The following is a 26361-nucleotide window of genomic DNA, read 5'->3' as shown; positions in this document are numbered from 1 at the left end:
GGAGAGGTCCAGCTCTGTGGACAGTCTTTTGATCAACATGGTTTTTGGAACAACAATGTAATTGCTCAGACTGTCAGGATGTTTTGTCTCAAGGCAGCCGCTAAGGATTCAAAAGGGACTCAACTAGACATTTATTTTTACATTATTGCCCATATCAGGTCCTGGATTTACTTTGAAAAAAATGTTTCGATGGCTTCTCCACTGAAAAAATGTTTAGTTATAAGGCCATTCTTGGATTATTACAATGATATTTACAGGTATATGAGATAACGTCATTAGTATCTATGACAAGTGCCAATGTTTAGGGTTAGGTCATACATTTAGAGCTTCCCTGCCGTTCCCTGATTTCCCACACTATCATTGTTCCTGAAGCACAAATTGCAAACACCACCATATTTGACCAGCTGTTTTCCATCCAGGGGGCATTCATACCCTTCTAGCATGCAATCCTGAATGTATTTGATCATATTTAAGTAATGTCTGCAAATACTAATGCTAGAATTTGTACCACCCACTTCCCAGAACCAGGAAGCTCAGCCTTTACATTTTAGATTGAGTCAATTCTGCCTCAGAGTGGCCATGTCTTGAAATTGCAGTTAAATAAAAGGCATGTAGCATTAAAAAAAAACATACTTATGACATTCTACTTATGTGTTCTGTTAAACTGTTAAAGGCAGAATAAGTTTTGTCTTGATGCTAGGGTAATGAAAATAAACGAGCTCTCTTCCACTCTCTAAGCAACTTTTTTTCATGCATGAATGTTTTCATGTCCCACAGTGCATTTTTATTAGCGTTGGCACTTAATTGTCAATTTGCGCATACTTAATGTGAGTGGCTATTTGCTGACAAGGACGCTGGGATTAGAAGATCAAAAATGAAATGCACTTGCCTTGGAGCATGCCTAATTAATAATGACGATTAAACTACTTGAACTGAGCAGGGGCTGCATGCTATGACGAGTCACAATGGCCTCTCCCACTGAAAAAGCAGCAAAAACAAAACAAGTTCAAGTCGTCATCTCTAATAGAGCTCTTCTTAATATTTATTCTTTAGACTCAAGGGAAACAGCTGATTTTTTACAGCACAATTTGCATAATATCTCAACACATCCTGTGTACAACCACAAAACCATAACATTGGAATCTTTGTTTTTACACTGAGTGAAAAACAAGACAATTTTACAAGCATATTTCTTTACAGTCAGCATACAGATAAATCTATACATATTCTGTCTCTTTTTAAACATAATCTGTAGGCAAAATATACTGACAAACCATCAACAGAACATGCAACATCCAAAACATAAAGTCTCTGACAACTATTGAAGTTGAATAGGTTTTTTTCCCCTTTGTGTTCTTTCAGCCATTTACGGGACGTGGTTGCACAGATAGTCATTGGTTGACAGCACATGTTTTGATTACACAGTCACAGTCCCCTTATACAACTATAGACACTCATTGCTGTACAATTGTAAGTCTTTTGTCATTTTTTTTCCAACACTCACATGCTCAAACTTTGGACAATATAAACATTCAATCTTTGTAGAAAATAAACACTTTATGTACACATGTCGAAGGACTTTTACATTCACACCCCTCACAACAACAACAAATGGATGGTTTCACAATAACAGGCAACAGCTGATCTGAACAAACAGTATTTAGCTTGAGAGAAGTATGATTAAACGCGAGAGGCTAAACAGTCATGACTGAGCATTGAGGGAGTTTTTTTTTTACTGTACTTTGAACACAGAGTGTTCAGTAGAATATGAGCATAATGTATAGAGACTGTGCATTGTTTTTAGGAACCCCAACATGTTTTTCTTTAGGCACATAAATACAAAATGTACGCCACAATATTTTCGGCCACCACATACACCATGATTCAGTTCATTTCAGCGCAGAAACACAAAACACATCATGTCAATATGTTAAAATGAGACAAGAAAATAAAGCATGTAATAATAAAGTGCACAAGCTCCATGTAGATGCCAAGAGCTGTTAACATTAATATATATTAAAATCAGTAAAAAAATCAATATATATTTAATTTTTCCATGATGTACAAATTAAAGTTTTTCTGCAAGACATATTTTAAAACCATATGTTCACAGACAAAACATTTAATTCCCAAAACAAATGCATTCAAACACATCTGTGTTGCATAGAATTACTTCAAATGAACAAACGGGTCTGGAATTAAAAATAAATAAATAAAACAAACATTACGGTTGGCACCACTAAAATATTATCTGAAAAATCAACCACACTCCCTTCCTTAATATATCTTCTCTGTTTTTCTTTGCTGCAAGATTTAAGTGACATCTGTTTTTAATTGTATTGTATTGTTCTTTCCTCTGTTGTACTTAATAAAAAAAAAAAAAATGCATCAGCCCTGTGATATGCCTCAATACACAAACAGTAGTTATGAGGGTTAGCTGATTTTTTTTCCCATTCTGTAGATTTGGTGGCAAAACATGACAAGATGAATCCATGGGCTCACACACTAGTACTGAGACATGGTTTTTCCACATGTACTTCTGACCTAAATATGACTGAACCCCAGTGGGCCTGAGTGAGCGTCTGAGTCACGGGCAGTGAAAGAGGCTGGTTCACTGTGTTGAAACGGGAGTCACTGACACAAAACAGCACAGTGAGTTTTACAGCACAGCCAGACACACAGAGGAACTTTGACATTTGACTGGTGAGAACATTTTTTCTTAATTTTACTTATTTTATTTTTTGTAAAACTTAGACCAGGGTGATTTACTAATACACAGAAAGCAGAGCTTTCACACAGATGTAATGACAGATTTTTCAGTTTTGACACAACTCATGTCCATTCCAACAGAGACATTACATGATGGGCTACACAGAAGGAAATATTAGCATATTCTGAGCAACTACTAAAAGGCTAAAGTAAAATGTTGAACACGTGACACCGATGTGATAACTTCATGCCATCCATCAGTTGGCTTGTAACATTCAACACAGCATGTGCTTTGGCTTCAGAGCACAAGATGCTGTTCATTTTATTGTAATTCTCACTTGTCCTCCACAAAAACATACTGTACCAGTGAAATAGCGACACGTCACTGGACGTTTACCTTGGCCCTTAGAATGTTAATCTCTCACAGCCCTGTTAATTATCTCACGGTGCAGCAGTGTGATCGCAGGACCAAATGAGCACATTTTCATGAACACCCTTGAGCTCACATAGGTCCACATTCACGTAACAGTTCTTAAGACTGCCTACACCTTAGGCTAAAGTAGCCTACTGGATTGTCAGTGCGCCACCCACAGCCTCAGTTCAATAGAGATTATATGTGTATATCTTTTCATATATAATCTAGTGACAAGAGAACAACTTTTTTACTGTATATTGTATTTAGATATATTCAGAATATCTTTGTATATTATATAAATATCACACTGTACAATGTGATTCTCTGATATGCTCTGTAATCTGGATATGTGATATCTACAATCTGCAGTGCTATACATTTTATCTTGATCACATAGCAAAAGTCAACTATCTGACTCGGATCTACATGAAGGCTTTGCCATTTTTATCTTTTTTACATGAAACTGACATACAAAAAAAAACCCAACAACATACATTAGGCATTCCTCTATCCTTGATTATTTCAACACCACATCACCTCATCACACATTACAACCATGTGAGCATCACACCCATGACTCTCATATGAGGGAAAACACACTATTTCGGTTCATAATTTTGTGATCTTTTATTTATCTTTCCCTTTGATATTCCCTATTTACCTATGACAGATATGTTACCTCACTTGCACAGCACCAAAACAACAATATCTCATGAGGATCCTGATGGAATTAACAGTGTGTTAAGAAAGACATCACATCACCCTGACATCACTGAGTCGTTTTTTTCAATGCCGGCTGTGGCGTTTGAATTTTTGCATCCTACAAAGTCCACAGCCAGCAGAGACTCAGCGTGGCAAGAGGTGGAGAAATGTGGTGGCAGTGTTGGAGTGATACAGCTGATGGTAATTAGCACACAATTCCCGTCTTCTTAGAATATAAACTGAGGAAAAAATATTTTAATTTCTTCTATTTCTATTCATTGTTCTATCTGAATTGAATCTCTGAACTACTACGTGCTCGCTTCACCTTTTATTGATCTCTTGCGACTTCTGATTAGTGGGGTGTTCAGGGGTTGGTCTGAGTAGAGCTGACAAACAGCTTGTGCCAGCTGACCACTCGTTTCCTCATGTCCACCTTGTCCAACCAAATGTAGGCTTCTCCTATCAGGGTCTTCTTCAAGAACTTCCCTCCATTTGACACCAAGAAAAGCTAGAAAAACATTAAAGAGAGAAACAGATTTGTCACACCTCAATGCATCGTTGCGTTGTCGGTTATTGTGAAAGTGCACAGCTAATGCAGTCTGATCTATTTATAAATGTACACCAATATAAAAGAAATTAAATGGATTCTGCATTTTATTCAGAATAAATTCTGGATATATTGGAATAATCGTGCAAATAAGATCATAGATACATGTATCTATATACTTGATATACAGTATATGTCCATTTACTTTTCATTTAACTTTGGCTGAAAAAGGAGTCAGTACATGAGATTATAGGATTTAAGTCTCTGTTCAACTTAGAATAATCTTTTTTAGGCATTATGGAATACGTATATATCTTCATATCCTGCAGCCCACCAGGAAGTGGTTTAATCTCCCAGCTGTCACATGAATCAGCAGATCAGTGTATAGAATTTTTTAATAAGTTAAGACATAAGGATCCATATTTATTTGTGTATTCATAACGTTTTCTGCTGCTTCAAAATAATTTTTAAGGGTACTTTGACTTGTAATAGGGCGAAAGGCATCTCTGTCACTGTGACAACAGGCCCGAATCCACACATATTAGTCTGGAAAACTTTGGAATTCTGGCATTCTTCCCATGGCCAAAAATCACAAATCCACCACAAGAAAAGTGAAATTTGCGCAAACAAGGAGGAGAAAAATGAGAGCAGAGAGTACATATTAGTCTTTTACTTGCTGGTGAGAGCTAAAAGGAATAAAAGGATACAATACAAAAGCAGAGCTGTTGTTGTCATGGTTGCACCATGAAGAAATATCTTCTTAACTGCTAAATGTGTTATGTTGTTGTGCTTGCCTTATATGTGGTTGTGTTAGTGGAGTTTGGTTTTTGATCATCCACACATCCTGACAGAGATTTAGAAAATGTAGAACACTAACTATTTTGAACATTGCACAAACTGGACATTGGAAGATTGTTGGTTGTTTAGTTTTTCATCCATGTTGGACTTTTTGTCAAAGTAATCCACGCTTTGTAGAATCATTTTTGTTGTATAGCTGTTGTGTTTCTGGTCTGGAAACTTTAACTGGTGCATGGGGAGAAAATCCTCAGGGCATTTCACAATGCAACTTTTAGTAACACTGCTGACTTTGTCTGTAGATTGCACACACATTATATTAAACAATATCATGGGACCTGGGATTACATCATAGTGTCATCATTGTGCTGCTGTTATTGTTATGTTTAAATATAGTAATAATGCAAAGTCATTAAAGCCTTGTAATATTACTGTAACAGCATCATTGTTTGGCGTCCAATTGCACCAAAGTACCAAATCCTGCTCCGAGCGCGGGAGTGAGGATTGAGGCAGTGCTTAACTGAGCCTTTGGCTCTGACGTCTGATAGGCTGCCATAATCATGTGTCACAGAAAACCATCAAAAATACGCCCTGCTGGTTTTCACAGGAACATGATTCGCTGTGGCGACCCCTCTAAGGGAACAGCCGAAAGGAAAGGAAGAATTTGTGGAGGCGATCTTACTCGAATCTGGTGAAACTCAAGTTCCAGCAAATACTTCACTCCAGAGATCGTTGTTTGACCATTTATTGTATTTGCTTCTCAACTTAATTGTATTAACTGTCAATGTATATACAAGTTTAAGTACAGTAATCTCACTAGCACATTCGCAAGCCATTAAACAAGTTTCTTAAAGTATGGCTGAACTCAAAGAACTCGGTAGGAAACCGTGTGCCTCAGTGAACCTTTTTCTTCTCCCCTTTTGCAGTCACCAACACCTTGTGGTCAGTTCCTCTGCTCCAGCCATGTCACGACTGCACCCTTCAGTAGCTGAGCTGAACCTTTTTCTTGTAACAAAATCATTGCTATCCGTTGTTATCTTAACAAGTGGACATAAAACTTAAAATGTAAACTACGAAGGCAACCACCAAAGGCAACTGTCAGAAGCTATATGATGTCACTAATGACATCATCAGTACGCACATACATAACACAACACACAATACAGTACAGTTCACAATACATACTACATAAAATCAAAACTAAAACTGAGGAAGCCCTTGGTTGACTCATACACATTTAATGCCTAAAACTCTCAGAAGTTAAAACAGATTGCACATTTTGTATGTTTTGTGGTATCTGGATATTTAAAAAAGTATCGACTCCAAAGTATCACTCGGTATCTAAGTATCGTTACCTGAAGATTGATATGCCCGTCCCTGAATTAAATGCATTCAGTGTTATAGAATTTGAGCAGAATTGTGTGAGACATAATGTTTGATAGAGCCAGATCCATCATCTGTGTGACATTTCCCTTTGTACCTGTATGGAGTGTCCAGTTGGGTTGAGAGGGAACCTGAAGGTCTCATTGAAAGAAGGCTCCCTGTCATGTCGGCAAACTCTGGTTTTCTTCTTGATAATCCTCTTCTGAGTGGCCACGTTCACCACATAAAGCTTCACATACAGGTCTGTGGGCAAATCATAAATATACTTTATTTAAAAAACAAATTATTTAAAGTTAAAGCTAAAAAATGCAACTTCTCATGCTGACTCAAAGTAAATTCACTCTGCTCAACCCAGTCCTTCCTCTCTCTGCACTGGTACCAACTGCTACCCTCTGCTGCACTTTGCACAGCCCCTCAGATATTAGCCATCATCAAACTTTGATAAAAAAGTGCCACAGGAACTTACTAATCAAGCAGAAACTGTGGAAATTATCTGATTGGTAAGAAGAGTGAGTCTCACTCAAAAATTCTTAAAAGCAAATATCTCCGTCAGTGCCATGATTCTGACTTGATGGGAGGCAACAAGAGCACCTCTCCACAGAGACTTTTTGGAAAATATTTCTACTGAATAAACAAGCAAACAAAGTTATATACTGTAGGTTTAATAAACACATGCACACACGCACACACACGCACGCACAGAGAAAACACTTGTGTGGTCACAAATTTACACTACGTTCAGACCTGGAAGGTGGTCCGGGCTTTTGAACTTATAAGTGATGTTTCTGCATTGCAGGATTTCCAAGACCAGTTGGTCACCTTCTGTCTTCACCTCCTTCTTCAAAGCAACTTTGATCTCCCCCATTACTTGTGTTTTACCACCTAAAAGCAGCAATTTAAGAGCGATGTAGATGAGCATAAAGATAATAACTTTCAGGATTTCTATATTTCTTTGCTTGTGTTTTCCAAACTGAACCCTGACAAAGTACCTGCAGGCAGATTCCTACAGTTGCAAAAAAACACATGTAGTGCTGGTGCCACCAATGCTAAATTATTGAATTATTATGCATTACTTAACCTGGCCTCACAGCAGAATGAAACCAGGTCAGGGAATATCTTTGCATATGTTTCATATGGGTGTTATCAAGCGCTATGAATCTCTCAGGCCAAAGTTATTTTTTTTACTTGTTATTTAAACAGGCTAAAGGAAAGTGTGTTACTGAGTCATCAGTCACCGTGGAAATTACCTTGTGACCGTCATCTGTGTAACAGCTGCCAGGCTACAGCTTTAAATGACCTTGGGCTCTTTGTTACAAATTGAAACTAGAGATGGAAGTTAGGCATCATGACACCTGAGCTACATGAAACACAGATATATAGTTATGATAGGGAGTAGGATTGTGTAACAAGCACTTCTCTTTCACTATATCAGCCATGCATGAAGTCATTACACTGACAAAATACTATTAATTAGCAGTAAACACTAAAATCAGCATTTGACTACACAATTGAATAATGTCATTATCAAAAGGGCTATCAGAGATGGTTACATAACAGGCTGGGTAGATTAATTAAAAAACAGTGCCATTATACCAAATACCCAGCAGGTGGAGACGAACAGCCAAGTAACAAGATCTGTTTTCTGTTATAGCGTCAAGATTTAACTGTAAACACAGAACAATCCTGGAACTTGCCTTCGTTTTCTGGGGTCCCTAGTTCATTTTTGTCTGTGCCGTTAGGAATAGTCTTACCGCTGTGGGAAAAAACAAACATATGAGGGTTGACTATTAGAAAAGGTGACATTACAGACACTACAACAAGAAGCTTTCAGCTTTACTGCATGCATATCATACTAAAATGCTCCATAAATGGACTTACATGCGGGGGACTTGAAAAATAGCACTGTCCACTCCCGTGCCTGCCCCATCTTCCCCATCCAGACCTCCATAGGCGTCTCCCACAAGACTTGGTGCAGACAACACTACTGATCCTGAGACATCAGCCAGCCGGTGTCCGGGTCCTAAAAACAAGAAAGAGCAAGTGTGAGGAAATATTTACATGTCCATAGAAGTGAGTAGATGTGAGACCAGTACACTTTTCATTATGTAGGCTGGCCCACTCTTAATGAGCTGCTCCATTTCTTGCAAGTTTGGATACTTTCTCCTAACTGTGAAGGTTGGATTGAGATCAGGACTCATAGCAGGCCACTATAGAATGATCTTTCTCATTCATTCCTGATGCTTTTAGATGTACATTCAAGCTTAAAAACCTATTTGAAGACCTATGACCTGTGACTGGAGTGGACACTGGGCAACTCCAGAATGCTTTAATCTTCGGATTTCATTATACAGATGCAGTAAAGAACTCTATAACATAACCACGCCTCATCCTCAGTTCTTTGACAAATTTAGTTTTCCCTTTGCGGACACTGACCCATCATTTGTACATGAACACAGAACATCACCAACACAGTACTGACCGCACATGCATGTACAGGTATGTACAACAGAAACAGAAACTAAAATACTTATCACTTAGTGACAGCGGCTCTGGCTGTCATACACACAGTAATTTTGTGTGAGCATTACATGACACAGCATATCAAAGGAGGAACAGATCAGCACAGATGATGTCCTTGAATTAAGCAGTACAGTGAAAGCTTTTTTAACACACAGCAAATTCTGCAATAGAAATAAGCAAAACAATTCTACGTTCAAGTCACACATTGAAACAAATTTAGTGTAAGACAATATTGGTGTTCTTTTAGAGACAATACTTATTTATTTATGGTTGCTTTTCAGGTATGTAGTACAGTACAGTAGTACTATAAATAGTATGAAATAGTATTAACAAAGGTGGTAAATAAATTGAATATCTTTGTCCAAGGGTGGAAACCTTATTTGCCCTCATGTCTATATTTGAATTAAAAGATTAACTAATATTAGTTTGGTCAGGCTTGAAATGCAAACTGTGACCCGGCATGAAAGCATTCACTTATTATATTAATAACAAAAGAGACATAAATTGCACAGATACACCTGCAAAATGTCAAACATTCATACACTTATAGGTTATATGACTGTCCTAGTTTTGTTTTTATGACTATTTTAGTCTTATGATTATTCAGGCAGAATCAATATCTATCTTTTCCTATGTTATGCCTCACCTTCCCTTGACACTCCTGCTCCTCTCATGACCCCTTTACCCTCATTGGCCGGTGAGTGCCGAGTGAGCCTCCTGTTGAATTTTGAACCACTTGGTGTTTCTGTGTTTCTTGGTTTGACCGGTTCAGTTTCATGTGTCCCCTTTGTTTTAGGTGGTATGGGAAGTGGGAAGGACTGGATAGGGAGGGAAGTCTGCGTGCCATATCTCTGTGTGTCTGTGTTTTGTGTCATTTCTAGGTTTTCATTCATATGCCACAGGCATGCACAGACACAGCATTTCAGCAAGTCTTCAGTGGCCAGGGAACAGTAGCCAGGCAAGCTGCAACAGCATGCTGTAATAGATCTGGACTAGCTTATTCCAAAAAGGGATGACAACATAATTGATCATTTTTCAATTATCAGTACATCACATTAAGAATTATGCGTTAACATGAGCGGATGTCATTTAAATCATCTGAGGGATTGCCATCCCAGCTTGGTTTCTATAATGGTTTGGCGATCTCCACACTGGGATTCTGTAGAAACCATATGCTTTGGATTGGCACATGCACACTCCATGTGGAAAAAGAGGGGTTGGAAACTCTATTTTTAAGAGTTAATTATACAGAAAACATATATATATATATATATATATTGATTAGTTTTAGTATAAGTTGTTAAACTATTCTGCTGTGTTAATAACGCGCAATAATTTATCAACTTTATGTCTTTCTCAAGATACTGAAATAAGCAGCAAAAATGTTAAACAGAGGGATAATGTCAAATACTTCCGTAAAATATTTAGTTCACTGAATATGAAGAGTTATTATTATTATTATTATTATTATTATTATTATTATTATTATTATTATTATTATTATTATTATTATTATTATCAAATACAAATATTTTGTACTCAGGAAAACAAAGTAAGCAAAGGTAAAATATTAAGGAGGTTAACACACAGCAGATCAGGTCAGTCTCAACAAAGCTTACATGCAAAGGAAAAAAAGGAAGCATGTCACAGGCAGTGCATTATGGGTAGGGACAGGATTTACTTGGTTGCAGGCGGGACTGTTGCACAGCAGCCTCTGCGGCAGCAATGGCTATCCCAGCATCTTCAAGGTGGGCCTGAGTGACGCTGCTCTTGCTTTGGCTTCGAGAGGGGCCATGGGAGCGCAGTTGGCCATCAGAGGAAGACTTGGAGCTGCCTGGACTGCTGTGTGACTTTTCAAGAGGCAACATCTGCATGTCTGTAGAAAGATACAATGCAAGGTTTTTACTACAAAGGAGGCAAGGGAAATAAAAAATAAATACATAACATTAATGCTCTCTTTCTCTCTCTCTTTCCCTTTCTCCTTCTCTCTCTCTCTCTCTCTATCTATAGATATACTTTGTGTTAGTCCTGGTTGGGCTGAACACTAAAGCAATTGACATGCACATGAGGTGTACAGCTGTCATTTTTGTTGCTATGGTAACACCCTCGATCTCTATGACAACTGTATGACCACCTTATAAATTATAGTTTTTGTCTTGAATGGAAACCTGCCAGGAATATTATTATCAGTGTCATACAGAATAAACTTTTTTTATTATGAAAACTGAAAATATGTATAAAGCTGCTGTAAAAATATATATATATTTATATATTTTACCTTTGGCTGGATCAGGGAAAATTCCATGGCTTCTGCTTTTGATTACAGAGTTTTTAGGTGAATCATGAATTCCATCTCCTTGTCCTGGTCCTTGACCTTGTCCCATACCATGACCAGGCCCCATCCCAGGACCTGACAAATGACCCTGGCTTTGGCCATGACCTTGACCAGAGCCAGACCCTGGTGGGCCTTGGGCAGCCTGTTGTGCTCTGCTGTGCTCAATGCACTCACTTTGTTCTTTCAGAGGCAGCCATCGAGGAGTGTTGTCCAGTTGGGCAGTGTTCGACAAGTCAATTAACACCTGGTACACAATTAACATACACACACAGACAATGGCATTAGAAAGGGAAAGAAATTGTACATATGAGACACTGAAATGTGAAAAGTGCAACAATCAGGCAGAAATAATAGCAGGAATAGCAGAAAAAAATAAAATTGCTCACTATACAGATTTACAGTCACAAAGCTCAGCCTGACTTCAGAGTTTGTGAGAAGAGGAAAGATAAGGCTAATATTATTAGGTCGTTTCAAGAAAAGCTGGTGCATTAAAAAAATAAAGCAGTAGAAACCCTTTGTATGAGTAAATACTAAATGTATTTGGCATTTTCAACACATGATTCTGTTTCCAAAAGCACTCACTTCTCCGAGGAAGTCGTTGGAGGAGGATTTGTCATAGTCCCACACTGTCACCTCCAGCGTTTTTTTCTTCAACTGGATAGAAAAATAAATGAAGGCAGAAAGGGGCACAGATTATGATGAGGGCTATTGTGGGCACATGCACTGCATGTGTGAGGGAGGGAAATGTGTGAATGTGTCTGTGTTCGTGAATGTGTGGGTGGAAGAAGTAAGTGATAAAACAGCTCATGCATGCTGTAGATGCAGTGCATGAATGAATTTAACGTGCAGGGATATTCTACAGCAACTAGAAAGCAATACTTCATTAGATGTGGTTTGTTTACACTATGTACATGCATGTGTGCATATCCTCTACCTATGCATGTGTATGTGTGTACAGGAATGTGTGGGAGCAAATGGAAGCACATCTCAGAGGGAGGAGTGGGTGAATGAGCAATGCAGCAGCAGTTTTAAGGCTGCTCCTGCCGGCAGTGAAACGCAATTAACAGAACACAGCCCCAGAGGAGTCAGTGAATCCACTGCTTTCACAGTAGGCCTCTTTTCTCTGACCACTAAAGCTACCGCATCTGGACTCATGCCTCACAGCTGTAATTACCATCTGGGTAGTGTGTGTTAGAAACAACGCATACTCATTGCAAAAATAAACACAGGCATCCATACTTGCAGAGTGACAGAAGACCACATAAGCAAATTGTTATCGAGTTCCCATCACTCTTTTTTGTAAGAATGTCACACAGTTAGGCTTGCTTTGTAGAGACCGTTTAGGAACAAAAATGATTGTTGTTAACTTGACATTTGGGAGTTGCTAATAAGAGGTTGCACAGGGATACTGAGAACAACCCTGGGGAAGGAATCCTAATAGGACATCCACTTCACCCAAAGTGGCCCACAGCAAATACAGTAACTACACAAGCAAGAGAGAGTCATGTTTGTATGTTTGTGTGTGTGTGTGTGTTTGTGTGTGTGTGTGTGTGTGTGTGTGTGTGTGTGTGTGTGTGTGTGTGTGTGTGTGGTAGTCTTCACAGTACCTGCTCCAAATGAATGTTCTTGTAGATGACAGTCTGGTTCCATTCTGGGTTCATGGTTTTCTGGGCATACTTGGTCCTTCTCTTGTTATCAGCACTGATAGTCATAATATTCAGAGTGATTGGTTATCAGTAATACATTAAAATGCATCTTCCCTGTCTGACGCCATAGAAAGCATTCACAATTCAACTACAATGTACTCAATAAATATGGACTGAAGAGATGTTTGTAAAATGGTCAATCTCTTGTTGTGGAGATAGAAAGAAATTCAAATGTAAATGTTTTTGGAACTATCTGTTTGACTAAAATCCTTTTAAAAAATTACAAATTACTTCTGAGATTGAAGCTGTGAGACACACAGAGAAAAAGCAATGATAGGAGTGTTCTTAAAAACCATGGAATAGAGCAGATAATTGGACAAATAACACAGGCCACAACAAAAGGATGGAAAACCACTTTGGATACATAACATACAGAAAGAAGAAAAAAACATAAGACCAACTAAAAGCAAAGATCAGCACCACACTACCTGGCATTCTGGACAACCATGACTTGGCTGAGGGAGTCCAGAAGAGGAAGAGGAGGGCAGATATCACAAACAAGAAAAGCAAAAACACAAAAAACAGTCAGAGAAGCCCGGCGAGCTCAAAAAGGAAAAAAAAGCCAGTAAAGAATAGAGAGCTGAGGCAATCAATATTCTCTTCAGGGTGTATGACTGTGTTTTTGCACCCAAGCAATGTATGTGACGCAAGACCAAAAAACCTCCCAGTGATTAGAAATGGTTCATGGGTGAATATGTGAATTAATAATTTACTATTCTCAACTGTTGCAGATATATCGTAAATGTGCACTTTACTGATAATGTCAGGCAAACATGTGACAAAATGCACTTCACGTGAAATGTGAGGAGAAAAACATGCTCTACTACAGAGCATTCACTTCCCACCTATGCAACATGTGCAGAGAGGGCTTCTAATCTTATAAACAGGTCTGATGGAGTCATTATCTAAGAGCAGATACTGTTACAGGGCAGATAAAGGCTGTATCGATCTTTTCTCTTGCTATTCACAGGCTCTTGTAAAGATGCTGGAGCAGACAGGGAAGAGAGGATGAAGCAATATTACTAGGGGACAAAACTAAAGTCAAAGTGGGCAGAGTAAGAAGAGCTCATGACTTCAGCACAGACTATAAATGCACACATATAGACTGTCTATGTTTAGGACATTTGACAGTATAGTTACTGTCTCAGTGTTGTATAGCATAAAAAACACCCATTGATTTATAGAGATTGAACCACATTTGATCAAATTACGCTACAAAGGACTGACTCATATCAGCACGTCCTGTCTCACTCTCTTAGACCAACTTAAGAATTAGTTCCATACAGCAAAATCGATACAAAGTCATAACTGAACAGGGGGGTAGAGAAAACAAGACAGACACAGGAGCAGAAAGGCAGACACAGACAAGACATTAGTGAACGCTTGAACACACTCAGAGCTCACCCTCTCCCAGGTAAGAGGTAGACCTTCACAAAAGGGTCAGAGTAGCCGTCGTTGTCTCTTGGGGCCAAGTTCCTAGCCTGCAAGACGTGGACGATCAGGTTTCCGAGGTTCCTGTCATAGTTGATCTGGAGCTGAAAGAAAAGCGTGGGTAGGCTTTGTGAAAAAGACTGCTGACTAGTTGCAATTTTATTTTTTATGTGGTTAAAAATTTGGAAATGTCCTTATACCTGAATTTCACCAGTGATGGGATGAGGCATCTTCATCACCTCCGCCTGCTAAAACATTAAAATAAATGGTGGCATTCAATGCAGTAACTTATTATTTGAAATGACAATACTGACAGTCCTGACTTTACCAACAATCCAAACTGCTGTAAAATTTGTATTATTAGTTAACAAATTAATATGTTGTTCTTAAAGGGAAGACGACAAATAAAGATTTCTCAGAGAAGTTATGAGCCTCAGGAGAAATGTAAACATCTGAACAAAGTATTTGACTGGAAAGGTCCTCCAGTAAAGTTTGTGAAGGTTAACCATTTATCTGAGGGATTTAGACATCAATACATCCAAATGTCTATTTCAGTTTAGACAATTTCCAAAGGACGAATGTATTTCTACTGTCTATTTCATATTTTATACTGGGTATTCCTCAATATCTGTTTTATACAAAGTGTCCTCTTTTTTCTTTCAATGTGGCATTTAAAGAATCAAGCTTTTAAACATTTTATCAAAGTGAAGCACGTCCACTTACCGTGCTGCCGGTGTGTGGGTAAAAGACATTCACAGCCAGGGTCATGCACTGCACAACTCTCATTTCTTGTTCTATTATAATTGGCCTGTCACTCCCCGTTAAACACAGTCACGCCACTGACCTTCACATGCAACCGTCCCTTTGTAGTGTTGTGCGATGAAATAATACTGGAATCACAGCAGCCAAGGTGCATGATGGTCTACATGTATTTGCACAAACTATAGACTGCTTAAAACACGCCGATAAAATTAATAACTGAGGCTAGGTCCACCCTATGGGTCCACCTCAGACATGCGAAGCAGCTGGGGTGGTACTAGTCATCACATTGTAAACTGACCTTTTCACAAGTGGGGTGTATGTCTGAGATCACTAAGTCAAATCCATTACCTTGTGTCTCTGTTTCTTGCTTATGGCAGGTGATGCAGGCTGGCCAGGGCTAGGCACCCCACTGGAGGCAGCTGACCCAGTACCCGAGTGAAGTAGGGCAGAGCGCTCCAGAGCAGAGAGGACGCCCAAACCCCCAGCTCCAACACCTGTCCCAGTCAATCCAGGAGCCTGTTGCTGGGACACCTTCTGCAATTCTGCAGCCAGCTGTTTAGGATCCACACCAGGGGAACGTTGTCCACCTATTGAATCAAATGAGTGTAGTATTGCACATTGTGTTCATGTAAAAGAGGTGCACAGATACATGCATGTGTTTATGCAGACATATCAACAAACCCTTGCACATACCAGACTTAAGCCATACATGGTGCTCCAGGGCTTGTGGGTGCTCAGGGTCAGACAGCATATTAAGGTCTCTGGATCCATACAGGAAATTTACAATGGAACATCAAACAGTTAATCTCAGAAAATCATTCACTGAGTCAGATGAAGGTGAATGGGATCATTTAAAGGGAAAGGAGAGAGGAAAAGTGTTCATGGATGCAGAGTCACCATATTGCGGCTAAACATGCAGGAGTTTCAGTGGGAGATTGAAATAAATGATGACAGATGTTACTTACAGTCTCACACAGAGCTCCACCTCTGCACATGGCTGGCCCATGATGGACTGCACTTCTTCATAAGTCTTTCCCATCAGAGGTACTCCATTCCACTCCAACACCTGCATTCCTGGGGTGAGATAATGGTAAAGAGACTCAGAAACCAAAATGATGTTATAATTTCCCAGTGTATATACTGTATTATAGCCTGTGGGCAAATGCTTTTCTCCCCATGTCTAAATTTGTAACACGATGCAGTTCGGATAGTGCAGCCCACACGCTCACACAGCAAGAAACACACTGACACGCAACATTATTTTAGTACACCCAGTGGAAAACTTTTATAATATCATTTCAATTTCATACAGGACATCAACCTGAAAATAGAGTTTTATCCAACAAAAAGATATGAGCCTGTCACTGACCTGAGAGGTAGGAGAAGTTAGGCGAAACATCACATCTCAAATTTTAATAACAACATTTTTGTATTAATCATATTAAGAAACAAATCAGTGCACAGCAAACTTCCACCCCAAGTCTGAGCTGTACGAAGCCTCACTTACACAGATGAAATCTGGTCTTCAGCTTAGACTTCTGCTTATGAAGCAACTCACCAGCTGCTGTGACAATAAGGGCCAGAGTTAATCTCTTTGGTGCTCATTTAGATTTTTCCCTCTGCTATGTTGATATAACTCATCATCATTTCTCTCTGCACCTTAAAGAATGGTCTGCTGCCATTCTTGCAGGGAAAAATAAACATTGCATTTGCAAAGTTATACTTTTGCATGTGTTGAAAGGTAAACATTGCCAGTCTGACTGCTGTTCTTATTTGTTTATTATAGCAAATGAGGCATGAAAAAGGACCCCAGTCCAAGTCTTTCTATTTTGGTCTTTCATAACAAAAAAGGAATAAAATAACTGATACTAAGAAAAAAAGTAGATACATTGGCAGATTTACCCCTCACTCTCTCCCCAGTGGTAAGTAATGATATATTTCCTTGGGTGGAATTGTCACTGAAGAATTCAACTAAAGCCAGTTCTGTCCTAGAAATATCAGACTGTAACAAGTAGTTTAATTAGTTTATAACCAGGTTTTTATCTCTCCAAACAATACACATGAGAATATCACTTGAAAAATCCAATAACTTAAAGAACAGATTGAATAAAGAGTTCTAAACCTAATTATTGTGTGTGTATGTGTGTGTGTGTGTGTGTGTGTGTGTGTATTGTATGTTTCTGTGTATACAATGATGCTAAATATAGCCTAATGACTTTGAAGGATAAATTGACAGGATTATTTTGTGTTAGGATGTGTGACAGATCACAACATAGAGAGCATCACCTGGACCTCAAATCACCATCTGGAATTCAGTGATTCAGGCAGGAATTTTTACTGAAAGCTTAGACTGCAATAAAATAAATAATATTTTTTAAAAATTAGCTTTTACATTGTTAATCGCTTAGGATTCAGACAGGTGTTTTCTTACTAAGGACAATATCTTACCAAAAGTCAAGTCAATGTGTCTCCAATATTTTAATTTGAACAGCTTATGATTTGCTGTGGAACTTTTATTTTTCATTTAAAATAATAATAGCAATGTTAATATGGATAACTTCAATACTACTTTGCCCATTAAACATACCTTCTACAACTTTTTCTGTTTGTTCTGCCACACCTGCGGGGATAACCTTGGCAATGTAGGCTCCAATCTCTCCTCGGCTCCCTGGAATCTGCTTCCCACCTACCACACGGATTCCAAGTCCATTCCCTGTGAGAAAAATAAACATACAAAACTTTAATAGCAAAACAATGATAGCCATTATTGTGAGCGTAGACAGAGAATAATATGTGTGTTTGCTATACCTGACACACTGGTGTCCTTCAGATCTCTCTTAAGCTTGATGCGAGCGTGAGGAAAGGCATAAGGAACCAGTTTCATCTGAGAAAACCATTAAAGAATTGATTGCAAACATTTCCGGCAAGAAAACAGCATGGTGTGAAATTGAATGTTTTAGCTTGGAGCTCACCTGTCTCCTGTCTGATGCACTCTGCGGATGCCCTTCTCTTGGCTTATCGAACCAATCTGTGTCCTCTCTCCTCAGGTGGTAGGCTAGGCAGGGAGAGGTAGTGGTTAAAAGCCATATACATAATAACACGCTGTAAAACCCACTGTAGCTTAACAAATTTCTGCCTTTAAATAAGCTTATAAATCCTTGGGCAGAGATCAGTCATTTTTTAAGTTTTTCATGCATCCACCCCCGCTTTCTCAAATGCATAAAGATCTATCAGCCTTATCTTTAAAGTCTCTCCCACCCTATCCATACCATCTGTGACATCGAATAATTACTGCATAAATATGAATAAATGTCAAGAGCATTTTAAGCTTTTATGCTTGTTACAGCATGCAGTGCTCTCTGTGAGTGTGAGGGCCCTTTATTATTGCTGCTGTACATAAACCATAATTGCTAAAATATGACTGATTTATGTATCGTGATATTTAATAATCTAAACTAAAACTTTGAGGGTTGATCCATTGTCCCATGCTTTTATTATGATAGTCATTATAAGAGGTCTAGTTTTGATGTGGGGTTCTTACCTTCCAATGCAGCTTAATAACTTGCATCAGAAACCATAAAGCTGTGAACTACATGTCTATAACATTGCGATATTTATTATGTTAAGAGTGTTGTGAAACCTCCCAAAGCTCATCAGATATCTTGTGTCACATTTTACCATCATTAGTGCAAAACTCAGAAAATGTCCAATATCTCTAAGGAAAAAAAAAATTCTAAAGCCATGGCAACATGTCATGATGTTAGAGAATGTTCTACATTAGTAATGGGAGACACCAATTTAGTATTCATTGCAATATTTTGTCACTAAAGGTAAAAAGTGAAGTAGTCTGTCAAATGTCTCCTTACATATCCTAACATCAGTGACAGAATTTCATCAGTGTGATGAGTAGAATGTCCCTGCTTGTGCTGGTGGCAAACAGTGTTTTGCCTGTTTCCTACATTTCTTGAATTGCGTAGAACAGCTCTTGTCAGTATTACATATTTCCGATTTTGAATCAGTAGCGACTTTAGAATAAAAAATACAGAAAATGCCTTATCTCACAGTATATGCACCGAATAACTTCAGCATTTATATTTATGTATAATCACACATCATACACGTGGTTGTTTTTTTGGGGTTTTTTTGCAAAAGCACATGAACATGAATACTAGAAATGGGTCTTACAGAACCACTGATGTACAGCCATTCCAGAATGACGTATAAGTGAAGTCACCACAAGATATGACACATAAAACATATCTAGTGCTATTAAGATGGAGTTCATTCCAGAATGGATCCGACATGTAAACTACTAGAGATCTGCTAAAATGACATGTTTCTTATGCTACTGAGATGTGAATCATTCCAGAATGAGTCTGGTATGTTTACAAAATCAACAAGAAAAGTGGGTCATTCAGAATCATGATGCGCGGCATGGAGGCATACAGTCTCTATGTAACTATATGGGAAGTGGGATGCTGTCTCACCTTCTATATTCCAGTTTGGGCCTCCAGCTGGGGTACAAAGTTATAAGTTTTTTTTTCAGAAATGTGTCAACATATATGTTCATTAATCTAACAAACTACAAACTAAAGGAACTCTGCTGTCTAGATTCGTATGTGAGTATTCTTTAGCACATGCACTGTAAACAGTAGTCATGCATGCTTGAAATTACTGCAGCTCTGCAATTCTATATCAGACAGTTTAAGCAGAAGCACTGTGAAATGCATTTTAATTATATTTTAGGGGAAGCTATTTACTGTATGAATTAATGTAAGATTGAGCTATAGTAATACTATGATAGCAAGGATTATCAGTTACTGTAGTACCATAAGATACTCTACCGTGTCTGATACTTTCATGAAAGATTCTGGCATCATCTCTGTTCAAAGCCAGCATGGACTCACTTAGTGCTGTAATCAAGGCAGATCAAGGCAGACTTTTATGCACGGTCAGGACAAATATCACCTTCTCATCATGAACTGAACTGATCCTTCACAAACTGCTGAGAAACTAAGCTAAAGTTGCTAAACATGATTTGTTACCATCATATAATAAAGCCTGGATGACATTTAACCCTATAAACCAGAAAGTAGAAGCAGTTCTGTTTGCAGTATATAGGTATACTTGTTTCTACAAAATAAATACCACAATGTGTCTATTCAATTTTTTTAAAGACCTATCGAGTTTTATGGTATATTGATTGCTAAATAAATTGAGTTAACCAGATTAATGAATCACTACCAATCCCAGATGTCTGTCTGCCTCAATGCTGTCAATCACAAGGGGACATCTCACATAGAAATGAGACATCCACAGCAACAACAAACCAGCAGAAAACATTTACTTTATTAGTTGTAAGTTCAAAACATGGATTTCACAACATGCAAGGATGCAAAATCAGATACAGATAGAAAAGTAAAAGCCATACAGTTAACGGCACACAAATGAGACAGAAGAATATGAGCCTGTTTTGGAAATGTAACAGTACACATTACTGCACAGTACTTTTTGAGAGAATAATAATGCATTGTTGTATAGGTTATCTACAAAAATTCCCGCAAATTGGGTTACTTTTACATTGGTGGGCATGCTAGTGACATCACAGGAGTTAGTAAATACACAAAGTGAATGTCTTGACTGCACCTGTGAAAGACTTTAACACAGACAGCATGATTCAGCAGCCTTATTTTAAACTTATTGCTGCTATGACCAATGTGTATGACCTACTTCTTACAATCACCCTATTTTGTGCTGCAGATTTGTGGGGGAGGGTTGGGAAAAAGAAAAAGAATCCCTAGACTAGACACTCCATGTGTTTATGTACAGATTTCTGCAGCTACGCTAGCACATCTTCCGGATTGTAAATGCTATCAACCAAGCATTTCGAATCACGTATAGGTCATTTATACATTACGATGATTTGTGTTAATGAGGCACTTTGCATATGGCAAGTAGATTAAATATAACATTCTATATTAAAACAGGTATGCTTTTTAGTAACTTATACAACTTACTAAAATACTAAAGAGCTTACTAAAATATCAAAGGTTTTGCTTGGGATCTCACATAAAAAGCTTTAAATATTCTCTGCCATTTTATTTTTGCCAGTAATACAGTATGCACAAATAAGCTCATTTTGTTAGCACTGAGTTTTAAGGTTAATGATGACAATTTGTGTGAAGGAAAAAACATTGCAAAATAAGAAGACAAATCATGCAAATGAAATCACAAAAAAACAACAACACATGAAACCGATTAGTAATATACATAACCTCACGACAAGAGCATTATGGGACATAATTAATGTAAACTCATAAGTGAATTTACATTAAAAAGAAAGGAAATATCATGCAAACATCTATTGTGACATATAACATGAGAGAGGAAAATGTAACAATTATCTAAAGTTATAAATTGAAGTATAAATGATTGAGAAAGAACAATTTATTGCACAAAATTAGTAAGACCACTCAGCATTAGCATGCATGACAAGCAAGTCCAAACAGTCAAGTTGCTGCAACAGTCTCAGTTTCCATTTACCTTCGCTGTCAGACATGGCACCCTGCATGTCATCCATGATGAATGCAATGTCTCGATCATAGCCGCGTGTCCGAGATTCCTCTCTCATATGTTGCTGTACCTCTGGCAGGGAATGGCTAGACCCAAATTGGTCCCTGGAGTCAGCAGAGATGGGAGGGAGCGGCCCAGCTGAGGCTCTAGCCATACCCATAGGCTGCCCCACTGGGCTCAGAGGACTCTCCTCCTCAGAGTTCTGAGCCACAATGGGGATACGGCCCCGGCTTTGGCTTATAGGTAAACTGGTAGGTTTTGCTCTGGTTACTCCAGGGGCAAATGCAGCATCCAGGACCTCTCCTTCTGTTTTAAGTCTGAGTGAGGAGCTAGACAAGTCCCGTTTGATAGACAAATCCAAGCCATAGACAGAAGAAGGACGAGAGGAAGGGCGCGATGATGGCCGAGAACGGGTGCCACTTGGGTAGGTGCCATCATCATGGGGAGTGGCCCTGATAGTGGATCCCAGCCCCAGGGACTGCCCAAGATTAAGAGAACCAGCTAGGTTAGCCCCCAGAGAGGAGCCCAAATATTTTTGCTGCTCAGACAAGTTCTTTCTTAGCCCAAATGTAATCTCATCCTGAAGCAGCCTTGCCCTAGCAGCCAGATTTGTCACAGAGGATGCCCCAGTTCCCATGTAGCTGCCAAAGTCAGGCTCCAGGTCCCTACTCTCTTGGATTGGTGAGAATTTAGTTATGGCTTTAGGATCTATTAGAGCCTTTTTGTTCTTCATTTGTTTCTGATAAAGCACAGCTGCTGGTAGCTGCTTTGCTGCCTGTTTTTCAAGGGTGAGTCTGCTGATGCTATATTTCTCACCTTTAGGGAAGTGGCGAAAACTGCTATCACTGGGGAGATACTGGGGCAGGCCAAGGCCTGTTAAGTGTTCTAGTCCTTCAGTTCCTCGCCTGAACTCCTGCTTGATCTGCTGCTTCAGCAGCTTAAGCTCATATGGCTCCTCCATAGTGTCATCTTCTCCTTTACTATAACCCTGAAGCCGAGATGAGCCAAGAAAATCTGCCACCTAAAAGGAAAAAATATGTCCTTATATAATAAAATATGACCTCATGAAACAATAGCAGTATTTAAGGTTTACATTTTGTAAACTCAGTGAATTAGTGTAACCATATCTTAAAGACCAAGCTACAAATATTGTTATATACACGAGGAGATGAGGAAGGTAAACATAAAGCATAATGTACCACTAAAATAATTACCTCTGCTGTGCGCCTAACTTCTGCTGCCCTGAGTAGCCTGTCTGCCTTGGACAACTCCTTATCAGGAAGGTTGAATCCAGAACCCAACCCAGAGTTGCTCAACCCTCCTGAGGCCTTGGTGAGCTCCCCTATGTCCTCAATCAACACATAGTTCCTGGCATTATGGTGGTCAATATCAGCGTAGAAAGAATCAGCAGAAATGCTAGACATGGGACTGGAGGCCATGCTCCTCTCCTCTAGTCCTAACCTCAAGTCCAAGCTGCCGTACTTGCCTCCCAGGTGAGCCACACCATATCCACTTTCTGTGGAGGTTGGCACGATAAGCAGAGGCTGGTTGCGTATCACTTCGTAGTTGGTGGTGATTTTAGGCTCTAAGTCAGACAAGTTGGTTTGACGCTGTTTTCCCTGCTGCAAGAGCAGAGCATGTTGATAGCTGCTAGGCTGAGTCTGGCCATGGGAAAGAGATAGGGTTGGATAAGGAGAAACCTGTTGGTGGTAAAGGGACTGCTGCTGATATAAGTTCTGTTGGGTATAGTGGCTGGTAGTTTGGGTCTGGGAACCAAACTGAGCATAGTGGGAGTATGGACTAGTTAATGTGTTGTACTGGGAATCAGCTTCTGTCTGTGGGGGGATGAATTGGTCAAACTCTGACTGGGGAGCTGTCCGTGGTCTCTCCAGTCCATCACCCCTAGCCTCTCTGATGTTGCTAACCTCACTGTCTGACATGTAGTCTCTTTCCTCTGCTACCCCTTGGAGATATGCCCTCTCTCTCTTCTCTCTCTCTTTCAGCAAGGCCTCCTTACGCCGGTTGATACCCATCTCCAGGTACCTATGGTAATAGGAAATATTTTTACTTAAATAAAGCACTGACAGATCTATCAACAGACACAGAGGCAAATAATGCTCTGGGTTCTCACACATTAGTACCTGTAACTATGTGTGAGTGTAGAGAGGTCTCACTGAGTGATGTCAAGGCAGCCTTTTAGCCCATAAGCTATTAAGGTAAGAGGGAATCGTGCAGATGAATTAAAATGAATTAATAGTGAATAAATGAGAGGGATGAATGCAAATTAATGACATGTTAATTGGTGTGTTTTATTACTGTAAATTAATTTACGTCCCATAGTCTGTCATCCTATATCCTAAAGTAGGTTAATATCAAATCTGTAGCATCTCACCGTAGCTTAGCATCAATCTCCTTTTCCTCTTCATCAAGCTCAGCCTGTTTTTTGCGGAGCTTAGAAGATTCTCTCTCCACCAAATCAAGCTCCTTGTCAATGTCCTGGAGGATCTTTGCCCGGGCCATTGTTGTGCTTCGGGCAAGACGACGACGAGCAGAGTTGGTGCTATATCCTGAGTGTCCTGCCAGAGAGTCATCTTCGGGTGGGGGGTCTGGTAGGGTACGTTTTACCTTCTTACCTGTACTAGAGGGAGAGCCTCGGCTCTAAAATATAAAAACAAATTGCGCCACTGTCATTCAGTTTAGAGTTAGCCAGCACAGTAAATTATGACATGACAGCTCTTTTACATTTAATTTATATTTTGCTATAACTCACAGAATAGCTGTCTGCATAGTATCCACCCATCCTGTCTTCTGTGGTAGGACTAAGGGATTTAGGATCAGATAAAGACTTCTGACCGGCCTTTAATATCCGAGGGCCAGAAGAAAATCTGTTTGGATCAGCAGTCAGCATTCTCTGGCCTCCAGGTGACTTTTCAGGGGACAGTGGGGAGACTTGGGTGTAGAAGAGATTAGACTTAGAAGGGACATCTGCTGTTAAGTGTGTACTGTAACCCACCTCAATGGGTGTGTGCCTTTTTTCTGAGTCTGTCTGACAACTTAAACTACCACCTCTCTGAGAGTTCTCTGGAGCTGAGATATGCTTTATAATTTCCACCTTTGTGTCCATCTGGACATTGGGTCGTTTTATAGTTCCAGAATGGTCAGTTTGTACAGAAATCTCTGCCACTGTCTGTATTGCAATGCTAGAGACTTTAGAGCCATGTTTTCCATCACTGCTATGCTTTCGAGAACGTCTTCGAGCTTTTGTGGGAGCATCCCATTCATCTTGGTCCTCATCATCAGTTTGAGCTGAGGTGTCAACGATTCTCTTATTTTTCTTTCTCCGTCCTATGTGCTGCTTCTCAGCCGAGTCTTCATCATCTGTTTGCACTCCACTATCAAGGATTTTTTTCCCTATGTCCTGGTCTCCCTGAAGCTTTTTTAATAAACGAAGCTGGTCCTGACTTTCTTCTAACTGTGTCCCAGCAGATTTAGTTGTCGACTCATCTTTGACGGGCCAGTACTGTCCACTGTCCCCTACCCCTGCATATTTAGCATCTAGGAGGTTTCCTGTGGTACCCGAGGTACTATAATGCTCATCCAGCTGCCGCTGAAGTTGCAGTTGAAGTTGTTGGATTTGCTGCAGCTGCTCCTTCTGCTGGGCATAGGTCTCCTGCTGGGCCACCATATGTGCATGGTGCTCTTCCTCTTGTTGCAGGAGAAGCTGCTGTTTCAGAGTCTGAAGCTCCTCAAGCTCTCTTTGGACCATAAGTTGCTCCTGTTCACGATAACGTTGAATCTCTTGCCTCTCCCACTCTAGCTCCTCAGCAAGACAAAGCTGTTTAAGCTTTTCTAGCTCTAGAAACTCCCTCTCCATTTGATATTGGGCCATCTTAGTGTTGTCTAACCCAGGGAATATTGGGGAAGAAGCTAAAGCATCCAGAGAGGCAGCAATTGCTTCCAGGGTAGTGTCTGAGTACATATCCGGATATCCGGTTATGATATCAGCCAAAGCTGTGGGAAGAAGCTCCTTAGGTAGCCCTGTGTCAAAGGGAATGATCTGTCCTGGATCTGTATTGTGAATGAAGCCATATGGATGCAGCAGTGACTGTTTCTGTGCAGTTGAAGTAGGTGTTAAGGTAGTGCTAAAGATGGAGCCTGGCTGAGTTGTAATTGCATATGTAGATGGAACTGGGGCAGCAACAGATGAGTAAACTATTCCATCTGAGGTTCTTAGAGCACTATTTACACCAAACCCAGGGGCGGTGTTTATGGAGAATGGAGCAGTAGTCATCCCTGGGTAGCCTCCTGTAGCTTTGCTAGTGTAGTCTAGAGCTTTACCTGCCATAATAAGTCCAAAGATATAGATTTTACTTGCTATAAAAACAATTTTAATGTATATAAGTTTAGAGTCATGTGATTTGAATTTAAAAAGACTCCCACTGAACATGCATATCTGCAATCAGTTTCTCTAGCAAGATGCAAA

The 26361-nt window shown here is 39.5% G+C and overlaps 1 protein-coding gene across 11 annotated transcripts in view; it reads right to left on the bottom strand.

Moving 5' to 3' along the window:
* Nucleotides 1–1019: 1019 nt before the first annotated feature.
* pclob (piccolo presynaptic cytomatrix protein b) overlaps nucleotides 1020–26361 on the bottom strand; it is a 56783-nt gene continuing 31441 nt past the window's right edge. For 2 of the 11 annotated variants that reach the window (XM_067501246.1, XM_067501247.1), the window contains exons 14-37: nucleotides 24649–26216; nucleotides 24271–24536; nucleotides 23093–23921; nucleotides 21849–22899; nucleotides 20135–20218; nucleotides 19793–19819; nucleotides 18278–18360; nucleotides 18114–18189; nucleotides 17893–18018; nucleotides 16271–16379; nucleotides 15999–16066; nucleotides 15654–15892; nucleotides 14744–14791; nucleotides 14517–14647; nucleotides 13541–13567; nucleotides 13014–13107; nucleotides 11989–12060; nucleotides 11350–11650; nucleotides 10753–10947; nucleotides 8430–8571; nucleotides 8246–8304; nucleotides 7296–7433; nucleotides 6649–6794; nucleotides 1020–4334 (exon numbers count right to left, since the gene is read on the bottom strand). In XM_067501246.1, coding sequence (XP_067357347.1) covers nucleotides 4191–4334; nucleotides 6649–6794; nucleotides 7296–7433; nucleotides 8246–8304; nucleotides 8430–8571; nucleotides 10753–10947; nucleotides 11350–11650; nucleotides 11989–12060; nucleotides 13014–13107; nucleotides 13541–13567; nucleotides 14517–14647; nucleotides 14744–14791; nucleotides 15654–15892; nucleotides 15999–16066; nucleotides 16271–16379; nucleotides 17893–18018; nucleotides 18114–18189; nucleotides 18278–18360; nucleotides 19793–19819; nucleotides 20135–20218; nucleotides 21849–22899; nucleotides 23093–23921; nucleotides 24271–24536; nucleotides 24649–26216 — 6023 coding nt within the window. In that variant the 3' untranslated portion in view covers nucleotides 1020–4190. Of the gene's footprint in view, nucleotides 4335–6648; nucleotides 6795–7295; nucleotides 7434–8245; nucleotides 8305–8429; nucleotides 8572–10752; nucleotides 10948–11349; nucleotides 11651–11988; nucleotides 12061–13013; nucleotides 13108–13540; nucleotides 13568–14516; nucleotides 14648–14743; nucleotides 14792–15653; nucleotides 15893–15998; nucleotides 16067–16270; nucleotides 16380–17892; nucleotides 18019–18113; nucleotides 18190–18277; nucleotides 18361–19792; nucleotides 19820–20134; nucleotides 20219–21848; nucleotides 22900–23092; nucleotides 23922–24019; nucleotides 24087–24270; nucleotides 24537–24648; nucleotides 26217–26361 lie in introns of those variants that run through there. The other 9 variants (XM_067501249.1, XM_067501250.1, XM_067501254.1 and 6 more) reach the window with 9 other exon arrangements.

This window comes from Channa argus, chromosome 4 (genome assembly GCF_033026475.1).
Source record: "Channa argus isolate prfri chromosome 4, Channa argus male v1.0, whole genome shotgun sequence".
NCBI lineage: Eukaryota > Metazoa > Chordata > Actinopteri > Anabantiformes > Channidae > Channa > Channa argus.
This window is presented reverse-complemented; position numbering and strand designations above follow the sequence as displayed.